This window comes from Hippoglossus stenolepis, chromosome 3 (assembly GCF_022539355.2).
Source record: "Hippoglossus stenolepis isolate QCI-W04-F060 chromosome 3, HSTE1.2, whole genome shotgun sequence".
Lineage (NCBI taxonomy): Eukaryota > Metazoa > Chordata > Actinopteri > Pleuronectiformes > Pleuronectidae > Hippoglossus > Hippoglossus stenolepis.
Window position 1 is genome coordinate 7671217 of NC_061485.1, and position 12765 is coordinate 7683981.

Sequence of the window (12765 nt, forward strand, 5' to 3'; positions counted from 1 at the left end):
TTTGAAATCGACATTTCACTTATAAACATAACAAAACAGTTAAAAGTAAAAATGAATAGAAATGCTATGATTGTATACATGTGTGGCTTTAGCATATTATGGCTATGGTTTCTAGGTTAAACATAAAGTGTTACATAAGAGAATTCATCTCACTTGTTCACCTCCGTGAAGGTTTATGGGAGTAATTTATGTTCAGTCTTCTTGTGTTACCTCTCGGAGAAGTTCTGTGCGGTCAGACATTAGTCCCAGTTTAGTGTCACTGAAGAAGAGAGGGTCAACAGTTGCACTCTGGGCTAAACCACGACTGACCAGTGTAGGATGACACCACTCAGTTTCCAAGAGAAGTGCTTATTACAATGCTAAAATAAATGCTAACTTGGTTATGTTCTGTTTAGGGTTTAACCACACTCAAAATAAGTGTAGATCATAAGTATCATATTGATGCTTTGTTTGTTTTGTCCAAAACAATGTCAGTGAACAAGTGAGAACATTCATGCAAAGTGTCTACTTTTGAAAACAGGCTTCCAACATATGAAAATAATGGTTCATTAACTCTGACATTTGTATAACACACAAAACCAAACACAAATCATTAATGAAATGAGCTAATAAATCGAAATTGAAATGACACTTAACCTAACTTACTCTTGTTAAATGCTGGGATGAAGATCAGGCAGCCCACATGTGCAATTAAGCTAATGGTGAGCCACTTCTATATGTCACTTCCCATGGGCAGCCGAAAGCACCCTGCTGCAGGAGCAAAGCTTCAATTCCAGTTTTGAGGGAGGGATCAGGGAGCTTCGCTGCTGCATTTCCTCTGGTGCCCCGTATTCAAGAGCCTATGGCACCATAGGGCCAAAGTGCACATAAGTAAACCTATACGCACGAGCCACAGTGAAAAAGCAGGGGCTCTGCGTGTCTCTGAAAGGTTTTATTGCCTCTTAAAACCGAGAGCCCACACTCTGGAGTCAGCTGGAACCTGGCAACACCCAACTCAGACACAGCAGTTTACTTGGCAAACAAGTAAGTACACATCATCATTATCAAACAATGTGATTAAAGATATGAAGATATGAGAAAATCCTCAACATTTTATCATCTAATGTGTGTTAGATAGGTGTATATTCTATGACCCTATTTGACGTACACACAGTTGACATGTAATATCAACTTTGTTTTAAATTATATAAGATCTTAGATTGACATCTAAAAAGTTAACGCAAGTCAGAAATCTTATACAAATGGTATATTGACACCAATTTATACATTTTCAGTTCCTCTGAAGTTGAACTGTGATAGTGCGGATTATTTGACCTGCTTTTCACAAACTGTCAGAGCTTATTGAGTAAACGCATTAAATCGAACAAAAAGAAAAAGTCAGTGCAGATGTGAGACAACAGTGGAAGCTGGTGATTGAACTACAGAGCAGAGCCTTTAAAAGACCCTTTAAACTCACACTCTTATACTGTGTTCTGACTGAAAATCACTCCTTCTTTTGTTCCTTGGTATTATATTTAAGCTTTTTACCGCACAATAAAAAGAGCACAAGACTGTGCCGTTAATAAATGGAGCTCAGAAATTGAATACATGGGCCTGACAGGTTATTCATAAATCAGTTCACTCATAAAACCCTCGGGAAAGCTAAAAATATAGGTTCACAGCAGTGCACCATGTACAAATCAGTTAACTATGCGGGAACTTGACACAACTCAGAATATTTTATTAATTTTATTCTAACTTGATTCATTGTTTAATAAATGCACTGTTATGTTAACAGCTGAATCTCACCCTTTGTTATTGCATCTGTTTTACACTTGTTTGATGTATCACATGCTTTTGAGTGGGTGGTTCTGCTAGTTTGGTTTTCATGTGTTTGTTTAACTAAGCTGACGAAGACAAATTCAAAAATATTCACGGTGATAAGGCAATAAACCATTGAACCTTGGATCTTATTTTAATCGTTATTAAATTGAATGCGAATAGTTTAAGGGGCCATCAAATATAATCCAAAAACAAAAGGCTCCTGTCAGTGGACTAATGAGATCATCAAAAGTAAGTACGATTTACACAGACAAGGCCGAGTGGTCTCATTACTTTATATTCAGGATACAATAAGATGTTTGCATCCAACATTCTGTATGAAGTAGTAATATTTAAACATGGTTTTTTTTTCCTAGGTCAAATTCTACTTCTCAAATTATATCTTGGTTATAAATATACTTAAAAAATACTTTAAGCAGAAACAAACAGTTTTCTTTCTATATCACATGTCACATTTCAGTATAATATTAGCATTTTCATGGTTTTTAAGATATTTTGTAGTACAAATAATTAAATTAGTGCTTGCTGATTTAATATAATATAATTTGTCATGTACACTGCATAAACAATAATGACAATAAGCCATTTAACGTGATTAAGATGGTCATTAAAATGTTTTATAATCTCTACAACTTTGACTTAATGAGACAACTATAAACTATGACTTTCAACCAGCAACAGGAAATCTGCTAATTAATGAACTAATTCCTTCAGAAAGGTGAAGGAGGAAGAGAACAGCACCTAATACAGAGAGGGTTGTGACAAATGTCAGCTGTTTACACCACTTATTGAGTCATGCGAGACGGTTCACACATACCTCGACCTACTGACTGCAAAACTAGGCCAGTCACTCAGGAATGTCAACTACTCTGTGATCTCAGGAATTCTTACATTTATAGTACAGATCGAATTACTAACTCATGCATCCTTACACGATTTGCCCAAAATAAGTTTCACTCTCTTAAGCAGCGACGTCTCGTCATAAAACTCACACTGAAATATTATTTAACACACTTTCTGTTTTTGGAATAATGAATAAATCGTGTCTCTTTACATCTATGCTGTCTCCTCCAAGGACAGGCTTTACTTAAAAGTGCATTAACATCAGGTTGTTAAAGTAAGCACGCTGCCTTAATCCACAAGTTAAACAGTGGTGAGCGATAGCCAGCGCAGATTCAGACCATCTGTGGGAGATTCAGACCGACAGATGGGAATTCATATGGAGTTTAACAAGTGGCCAAGACATTCCATCAGATGAAGATTACCCTGAAATCCCATCATACTGACATGGGAACGAATGAATCTGTTAAATAAATGTAGAATTTTCAAAATAAAGACTGAGTAAATGATGCATATGCAAACTAAACAGTGTTTTTGTAATACCTGTGCATTGACAGAGAAGCTGTTGTCAAGATGTTTAAGATACGCAAATCTAAAGATGAGGAGCCAACTGCTCCAGGGCAGGGTGAGTAACACTTCACTTCACATTGCCAAATAACAAGTTGCAAGATCATTCAATTTGTTGTAAACGTTCTTAAAGCAATGTAGTTCAATCAAATGATTCTTTAAGTTCTTCATCAATTGTAAATAATGCCATTCGTCTCATTTAATGACAGTGAGAATTAAGAAGAAGTCGAGCGTGCCAGGAGTTATGATCACCCAATATGTGGAGGAACTACCAGAAGACATGAGCACGCCAGATTTCACTCGGAAACCAATCGCTATGACAGTTCAAGAAGGTAAAGTCAAGTAAAATACGTGTGTTCAACTTCATTTCACTCGACTGTGCCGATTTCTAAGATAATATCGTTGCCGATTCTGTAGGAAAACCGGCGATCTTCAGAGCAGTAGTTACTGGAAAACCAACACCAACAGTGACCTGGTTGAGAAACAATGGAGAAATTGATGAAGGGTACAACATCTCCTTCGATACAGGTTCTGGTGAACAGCAGCTACAGGTGAGGTCATGACAATGTGTCACTAAGAACGCTTCTTTCAAATAACAACAACTAAACAACTTCAGTAAAATGTTCTCTCCATGCATCTAATGACAGCTGCCTGATGTATCGGTGGATCAAGCCGACACATACAAGTGCTTGGCAGAAAATGAATTTGGAAAAGCAATTGTCACGGCAACCCTTAATGTTATTGAAGGTGCGTCACTAGCTTCTATTTCAGGATATATTCAATCCAAACTAATTTATTATGATGATATATTACATCTGTCTCACTTGAAGGTATTTCTTTCCATTTCAGTTGGCTTCAAAAAGAGCAAAGCTTTGCAACAATCCAGAACAGGTACACACTATAATTACTTTATAATAACACAGTCAATCGTGCACTGAATTAAAACTGTAACCGTGCTGCTTGTTGTGTTGCAGCTGTCCGAGAACTACCAGAGGATTTCAAAAAGTCCTTGAAAACAATGTAAGTATGGCTGTGATTTAGGTCAAGGGCAAACTTTACTTTGTTTTTTCTTGCTATGTATAATTATTACCTTAAAGTAATTTATGCTCTCATCCTTTTGGAGGGTTGACACTGAGCCAAAAGAGGAGGAAAAACCAGAACTCGATGACAAGTTTTGGGAAGTGTTGCTGAGTTCAGAAAAGAAAGACTATGAGGGCATCTGTGCACAGTACGGTATCACTGATTTCCGCTGGATGCTGAAAAAACTAAATGAGATGAAGGAAGAGAAGGAGCAAGAAGCGGAAAAGGTAACGTGTGTTTCAACTTCATCTTCATGTAAACCGACACAGCCTCATAATAAAGTGGCATAAAATACAAGAACACCAACATTCAAATAACTTTCTATTGGACAACAGGTGGTGGAAAGACTTTGCCGCCTGAAGGCCGTTGAATTGAAACCTACTGGTGATGCAGAGTGTGAAGTTGAACGGCCCATCTGCAAAATCTTCTTATTTAAGGTGAGATGTTTCATCTTAAATATGTTCTTTCTAGTTAATAGATGAAAGCATATAATGTGACATATATACACAACACAATATACATTATTATGCATTTGTATGACCTCATATGTTTGAACAGGATGGAATTATGATCCCTTTTGATGCTGAAACAGAGATAAAACACGGATTGAAGCAAGTGGGAAAGAAGTTTATGTTTAGCATGAATGGTGTCGACATGGAGGATGCGGGATTGTACGAAGTGGAGGTTGATGGAATTAAGATCTTCTCAGCTGATTTGAAGCGTAAGATAATGCATCCTAATTTATCATTTACGGAATTAAAATGTACGTAAATGTTAGCAGATCTCACGTTAACCCGTAATTTTGTGTTTCCTACAGTTCCCCCTTTAGAATTCTTGGTTAAAATGCAAGACGTGAAAGCAGAGGAAAGAGAGGACGCTGTGTTCGAGTGCCTCATCTCACAACCTATGAAAAAGATCACTTGGAAGGGTAAAAATACCCCCCTGGAGCAAGGGGACAAATATGACATCCTTGTGTCCGACGACATGCTGATCCACACGTTGGTGGTGAAGGACTGCCAGCCACTGGATAAAGGAATCTATGCAGCAGTGGTTGGACTTGCATCCTGCAGTGCCTGGCTTATAGTGGAAGGTACTGTTTACATTTGTCAAATTGTATCTTTTCCTATTGTTCAACACTAGTCAATCAAAAATGAAAAAAATGCCCAATACGTCTTTACAAGGTTCTGGTACTGTCTATCTTTTTTTTTTATCAGTGGACAATGATCCAAAAGCAAAAGGAAAGAAGAAAGCTCGCAAAACAACCCGGGCAGGTGGTGGTGGTGGTGCTGATCTGTTGTTGATAGCTCAAGAACAAAATGCCAAGGTACAGAAAGAGAGGGATGAGATGATTGCAAAGATAAAAGCGGAGGCACAAGCCGCTGCTGCTGCGGCTGCAGCCGCTGCTGCTGCGGCTGCAGCTGAGAAGGCAGAGGCCAAAGCTAGAGCTAAAGCAGAAGCAGAAGCCAAAGCTAAAGCTAAAGCAGAAGCCGAAGCCGAAGCCGAAGGGAAGCCAAAAGCAGAGGCAAAGGTTGAGGCAAAGGCAAAGGTAAAGGCAAAGGCAAAGGTAAAGGCAAAGGCAAAGGCAGAAGAGGGAGAAGGTGCAGAAACAGTTGTAGGGGAGGATGAGGAGGATGAGGAGGAGGAAGAGGAAGTGTCCGAAGCAGCTGAATCTACTCCCTCAAAACCAGAGAAAAAGGTAGAAGCTGAAGAAGAAGAAGAAGAGCAGCCTAGTCAAGAGAAAAGAAAGAGAGTGAGGGCAGGCCCACTTGTTCCTGATACAGTCATTGGTGAGCGGCTTCAGAACATAGTACATTACATAATCTTAAGTACTTTTTCTGTTCCAAATTAAAAGTTTGTCTTTCTTTCAGACCCTGGAGTTTACTTCACCGGTGGACTTTCTGATGTAAACGCCATCATCGGCACTGATGCAGAATTGGTGTGCAGACTGAGCAGTGAGGAATGTGATGGAGTCTGGTACAAAGAAGGGATAGAGGTGAGGGATTTAAGAGATGATGGAGCTGTAGCTTTCACCTTCCACCTTGTTAGAGTTAGGTGTGTTAACGTATGTGCCTGTGTGTGCATTACAGATAACAGCTACAGATGACGTCTGTATTGTTAAAGACGGGACTTATCGCAAACTAATTATCAAAAACTGCAAAGAAGAGGATGCTGGAAAGTACCGATGTGAAGCTGATGGGCGAAAAACAGAAGCTGTGCTACTTATTGAAGGTATTGTGATCAGATGCAAAAGAAAAAGGCAAACCACTGAAAATGTGTACAATGCTCTTCTCATTTTTCAAAGACGTATGTTTTTCTACTAGATCCTCCAAGAATAAACACAGATGACCTCGCTGTGTTCATAAAACCTGTCACGATCAAATCTGGGAAAGAGGCAGTGTTTAATGTGTCATTTGTTGGCCGGGAGCCGATGAAGATCCAGTGGTACAACGAAGGCGAGGAGCTGTTTGACGACACCAACATCAAGATTGAAAAATCTTCCTCAAACAGTCGTCTGGTTCTCACCAAGTGCCAACGCAGGACCACAGGAGAAATTAAGATTAAGATTAAAAATGAATGTGGGACAGCTGAGGCCATTACACAGCTTAATGTCTTAGGTTTGTAAACTGCAATCTTAGATACTGCATGTTCTTAATTTGTATAAAAGTCATGCACATCAGTACAGTTATTATTTTGTGTTACTATAGATAAACCGACCCCACCCCTGGGCCCTGCGGATATAATTGAAAGTTCATCATCTTGCATTGACTTCAAATGGCGCCCTCCCAAAGACAGCGGCGGCTGCCCCATCACTGACTACGTCATGGAGCGACAGCAAATCGGCCGCAACAGCTGGAAAAAACTAGGCAAGATTGGCCCAGAGCCCAAATACAGGGACTCTGATGTGGATCATGGCAGAAAGTACTGCTACCATGTCAGGGCTGAAACCGATCATGGCATCAGTGAAATGATGGAAACAGACGACATTCAGGCAGGGACAAAGGGTGAGTCTCAAATAAAGCAAGTGGTCTTTTTTAATAAACTAATTGAAAAGTGACCGTTTTTTCCATTTCCTCGTTGTTTCAGCTTACCCTGGTCCTCCTTCTGTGCCAAAGATTGTTAGTGCTTTCAAAGACTGCATCAATCTTGCTTGGCCTGCACCTACTAACACCGGAGGAACCAACATTTCCGGATACAACGTGGAGAAACGCAAAAACGGCAGTAATCTGTGGGGCCTCGTCAACCCGCCTGAAGAGCCCATTAAAGGTTAATTGGAGTCACATTTCACATTCATTGACTATCTCCAGTGTTATGTTGTGGGTTGTTAAAGGCTTGATTTTAGATCCGAACTTGTAAAGTGGGACTTTATTTTTACATGTCAACAGCGAAAACGTACGCAGTAAAGGATGTTGTTGAAGGCTTCGCGTACGAGTTCCGTGTATCAGCAATCAACATTTCTGGAGCAGGAGAACCAAGCGCACCCACCGAATTCGTGTTTGCAAGAGATCCAAAAAGTGAGTAACAGGCCGAAATCCGCTTTATTGTTGAATTCCTTCATTTTCTGACACGTCAACTGAATCTTCCAGAGCCCCCTGGTAAAGTCATTGACTTGAGGGTGACAGACTCCACATACACCACCTTATCTCTGGGCTGGTCGAAACCCACCGAGGAGGAAGGGGTCCAGGATGAGGCCAAAGGATACCTCGTGGAGCTCAGACCAGCAGAAAACCCAGAGTGGAGTAGCTGTAACTCCAGTGCAATCATTATCAACTCTTACACTATTATGGGTCTGAAGTCTATGGGCATGTACTGGGTAAGAGTTGTAGCCACCAATGAGGGTGGAGACGGTGAGCCTCAAGAGTTGGACAACTACATCATTGCGATGCCACCTCCAGGTGAGTCAGTAGACACTGAGTCGACAATTAACTATCTACAGTCAAGCGTTGACACATTTTACCATCGTTAAATCGCTTTTTCTCTAATATTCTCTCCTCCTACATTGTTACAGTGAGACCTCAATTCACTGACAAAAAACTAAAGAACTTCATTGTAATGAGAGCTGGGAACGCTGCTCGAGTCAACTTTAACTTTCAGGTTCAGTATAATAATCATACAAAAGTTTGAGTCAATATCCCGTCGAAAATGCAGATTAAACATTTTATGAATAAGTATAAAAGTATCAACCCAGGTTTAAGCTGTGTATCTCCTCTTGTGGACAGGCCTCTCCAATACCAATAATTAATTGGCTCAAGGACGGCTTGCCTGTGCCCAAGCATGTGACGGTGAGCAACACGGACACATCATCGCAGCTAATGATCTTCTCATCAGAACGCCAGGACACCGGAATCTACACCATAATTGTGAAGAACCTTGTTGGTCAAGAAACCTCCAGTGTGGAGATAAGAATTACAGGTACACTGAATAAAAAAATTCAACTTATCCTTCAGATAAAAGTGAAATATGTAGCTAAGGTTGTGTGGAGCTGACATTATTTAGGTATGTATAATCATTCAGGTTTCTGAAAGAGGCAAAATGCTTGGTCACACTTCCAGCAAAGCCAAATAGATAATGCCTTCAGCTTCACAAATGTAAATATCTTCTGCTCCTTTGCTTTATTTCATCAATTGATTAGGAAAATATTTGGCAGTTTAAAGGTTCCATGTGTAGACACCTAGTGGTGGAGTTGCATGTTGCAGCTGAGTACCCCTCACCTCACCCTCCCCTTCCAAACATTACAGAGAACCTGTGGAAACCTTCAGTTGTCACAAAAACTCAAAAAGGTGTTTAGTTTGTCAAGTTTGGGTTACTGTAAAAAAACATGGCGGCCTCCTAGAGCAAACCCACTCTGATGTGATTATAAAGTATTTAAATATAAAGTGCTCATTCTAGGGTAAAGAAAACAACAACGTATACAATTTAGATGAAACACACTGGAAAAAATATCCCTAGGATTATTTTGTATTCAATTCTGGCTAATAGGTCCCTTTCACCTAAATCTTACACACTGTTTATTTAAGTTATAGATTTTTATGCAAAAAAAGTCAATGGTAACTAAAGAATGACTATAAACAGTGTATAAAGAAATAAAAGGTGTTTACTTTTTCACTATAGTCTGAATTTGCTTTGGATTTAAGCAACATGTGGGGAACATTCAGAAAGAGAACGACTGTGCGCATGCAGGCTTCCCCTCTGTGGCCAGCAGAAACATAATGCATAAAGATACTAAACATTGGATTCCTCCACGTTTCTAGATGACCCCAAGCCTCCAGGCCCCGTGGAGCTGGATGAGAACGTGTCGGGGACAGTGACAGTCTCCTGGACCCCGTCTCCAGATGAGAAGAAAGACGACAGGCTGCACTACATGCTCACCAAGCGGGATTCCGTGAAGCGTACCTGGCAAATCATGGCAGACCATCTCTTCAATAACAAGTTCACTGCCATCAACATCATGCCGGGGAGACAGTATCAGTTCCGGGTCTACGCCAAGAACGACATGGGGCTTTCCGAAGCCTCCAAGTCAGCAACGTGGGAAGTGAAGAGAGCGAAAGGCAGGTTAAAACGACGGTGTTGCAAAATTGTGTAGTAAAAAATGTAAGCTATTACTTAACTGATTGATCAACACAATATTAAACGCCAATTTTTTGGACAAGACTTGACCATATCACATTGGGATCTCAAACCTGTTATTGGTAAATTTTCCCCATTTGCAGCCCTTATTAATGATTCCAGCCTCTAAAAAGTGACGATTTGCTGCATCTGACCTCATTATTTTGAGAGGTTGTGATGGACACTTCATAGGATTAATAATTTAAAGAGAAAAAAACAATTGGGAGATTAATCAATACCAAAAATAATAAAGAGTGATCATTTCAAAGAATAATCAGAAAACTGCCTTCCACCGATTTGTCGCAATTCATTTTTTCACATTTTTACTGTACAACAGATTGCAAAGCACCGTTAAAACTAACAGCATTTCATATAAATGTTGCATCCTCACATATACACACTGAATTGAGATAAGTGAATAAGACAATCGCGAAGTGAAAACTGCATTGATCATTATCAATTGCATCTTTTTAACTTTTCTCTCTCTCTTTTACAATCCCAGAAATATTTACCGTGAGCATCCCTGCCTCTAAGGACTGCAGCTTCGAGATGCCGCCGTCATTCTCCGTTCCGCTAAAAACGCACAACAGTCCAGAGAGGTACGAGTGCTACATGAGTTGCGCAGTGACGGGAAATCCCAGACCCCATATCACCTGGTACAGGAACAACATCAGCCTCAACACCAACACCAACTACTACATCACCAATACCTGTGGGGTCTGCTCCATGGTGATCCTCAAAGTCGGGCCGAAGGACAGTGGAGATTACACAGTCGCAGCGGAAAATAATCTGGGCAGAGTGGAGTGCACAACGAAACTTGTTGTTCAAGGTAAAGAAAATCCAACACATCACATTGGAGTATTATTCTGATCCTCTGGCGGAATATGTTGTAACAACGCCCTTCTCTTCCCTTTCCACATCAGAATGAAGCTGCGGTCCTGACATCCTGAAGACGAGTGGAAAATAACGGAAAATTAAGGATTTGCCAATTTGAAACCTCCAGTTATCAGTGTTTTTGTGAATTATTGTATTAATGTGTTTAAATAAACTCTGATGAGAAAAATAAAGGTTAAAAGAGAGACTTTTTGTGTTTGGAAGCGATAACAAATGTCGTAGTCAAGTGGGAAATCTACTAAATTTATTCTCCACACGCAGTGAGGAGGTTGAGACGTGACATCTGTGATTCAACATTAGTGAAATGCTAATCCGGCACCCAAACATGTTTATTTATGGTCCTATTTTTTTTTTTTTTTCTTTTCTTGAGCTGTGACAAGCTTCCATCTGCTGTTTCCTGAACAAGAATATTTTTCTGTTTCTTCTGAAGTAACTACCTCTTGGAGAATTGACAATTTGATCATACAAATTTAGTGGTTTTGTGTGTTCATGTGTAATGTTTTCATCATTAAGGATTTTTCCAAAATGTAAATAAAATCAAACCTGTTCAAAGTGAACTGCAGTGTCTTACTTCAACCTGAACTCAGTCATGAGTCGGTCACTCAATGCAGAGCAAGATACTCTGAGATAAATACTTTTGTCAGCATGCTAATGAAAATATCACAAATATAAAGCTGAAGTTTGTTATATCGGCCTAAGATATACTTTTATTTCATATTTGTATATTTACATTCATCAAGTAATTAAGAATATATAATTTCCTTCCCAAAGCTTTACAAGTACTTGACTATATGAAGTGGTTTGTCTGCTGCAGTTACATTCAGTTTGGCACGTAACTGTCGCCCACTGGGAGGTAAATATATCGTGTCTTTTCATTTTATAACTTCACGTGAGCTGCCTCCGCTCTGCCAACTGTCACATGGCTTCAAATTTCTCTTTTACGGCGAACATGTGTTCGCGCGCTTTCAGGGGATGATGTGAGTCTATAATAGAAAGTCATAAATGATAAAAAAAATTCCTGTGCATGACTTGCAAGCGCAACCTTGCAAACAACTGCACATCTTCCTGTGCAAGGGTCCGGCGACAGACTAAAATTATCCATTATACAGTAGCCACTTGGCATCTTGTTATTGACACAGCCCTTCACTGGGAGTTGACTGTACTTGGCTTTGGCTTTTAGAAGCAACTGACCACAGGCCAATAACATATAAAGTAAAAGAAGTATTTCAATTTGCTGCAATGAATAAATAGAAATAGAAATAGAAAAATGTAAGTCCGCCGACACAGACACAGATGAGGTTACTGCCGTCCATGCAGCGTTGGGTTATATAACGTTCCTTGTCATTGTTTTCTATGGTAGAATTCAAAGCTCCTGACTTCGGTGACCTTTTGCAATAAAAGCCTCCAAGAACATCAAGCTCCTCATATCAGCTTCCCATGCCTGAGAACAGTCATATTTCCTGTGCCTCGCATTCACTTTTATTACACTGCTTGAAATATCCACACACACACACACACACACACACACACACACACACACACACACACACACACACACACACACACACACACACACACACACACACACACACACACACAATCTTGACTAAACTGACCACAGCTCTGTTATTACTAAGACCAATAACACGCAAATAAATGCCCTCAAAGTGTGTAATCAATTTCTTCTTCTTGAAAAGTTGTTTTTCTGTGACATGAAAAATAAAAAGTAATTTTTAAAGATAAGACAATGATTTGTTTATTTAACACCTTATTTAAAATGTATTCGTTTTTTCCAGCTGCTATTTATTCTCTCATAAGCCTGGTGTTAAAATGTCTGTGTCACTGTTATGGTGGTAATGTGGTACATTGTGTTACCTGTGATCCAACCTGCAACCCAAGAAAGTAAAGTTTGCTAATAGCAATAAGCAACAACATGTTGGAAGGAGATAATTGTGACTC

General features: G+C 39.7%; 1 protein-coding gene across 1 annotated transcript; it reads left to right on the forward strand.

Annotated features, from left to right (window-relative positions):
• The first annotated feature begins 133 nt into the window (after nucleotides 1-133).
• On the forward strand, nucleotides 134-11346 carry LOC118104439 (immunoglobulin-like and fibronectin type III domain-containing protein 1). Its single transcript, XM_035151308.2, has 24 exons — nucleotides 134-1023; nucleotides 3219-3286; nucleotides 3438-3560; nucleotides 3646-3779; nucleotides 3876-3975; nucleotides 4078-4119; nucleotides 4203-4248; nucleotides 4352-4535; nucleotides 4644-4745; nucleotides 4867-5029; nucleotides 5126-5398; nucleotides 5523-6095; nucleotides 6177-6301; nucleotides 6396-6537; nucleotides 6630-6923; nucleotides 7014-7310; nucleotides 7393-7572; nucleotides 7692-7820; nucleotides 7893-8201; nucleotides 8315-8400; nucleotides 8526-8718; nucleotides 9558-9854; nucleotides 10415-10741; nucleotides 10836-11346. Exons 2-24 carry the CDS (start codon nucleotides 3235-3237, stop codon nucleotides 10838-10840), a joined length of 4176 nt encoding a protein of 1391 aa, XP_035007199.2. The 5' UTR covers nucleotides 134-1023; nucleotides 3219-3234; the 3' UTR covers nucleotides 10841-11346.
• Nucleotides 11347-12765: the final 1419 nt, after the last annotated feature.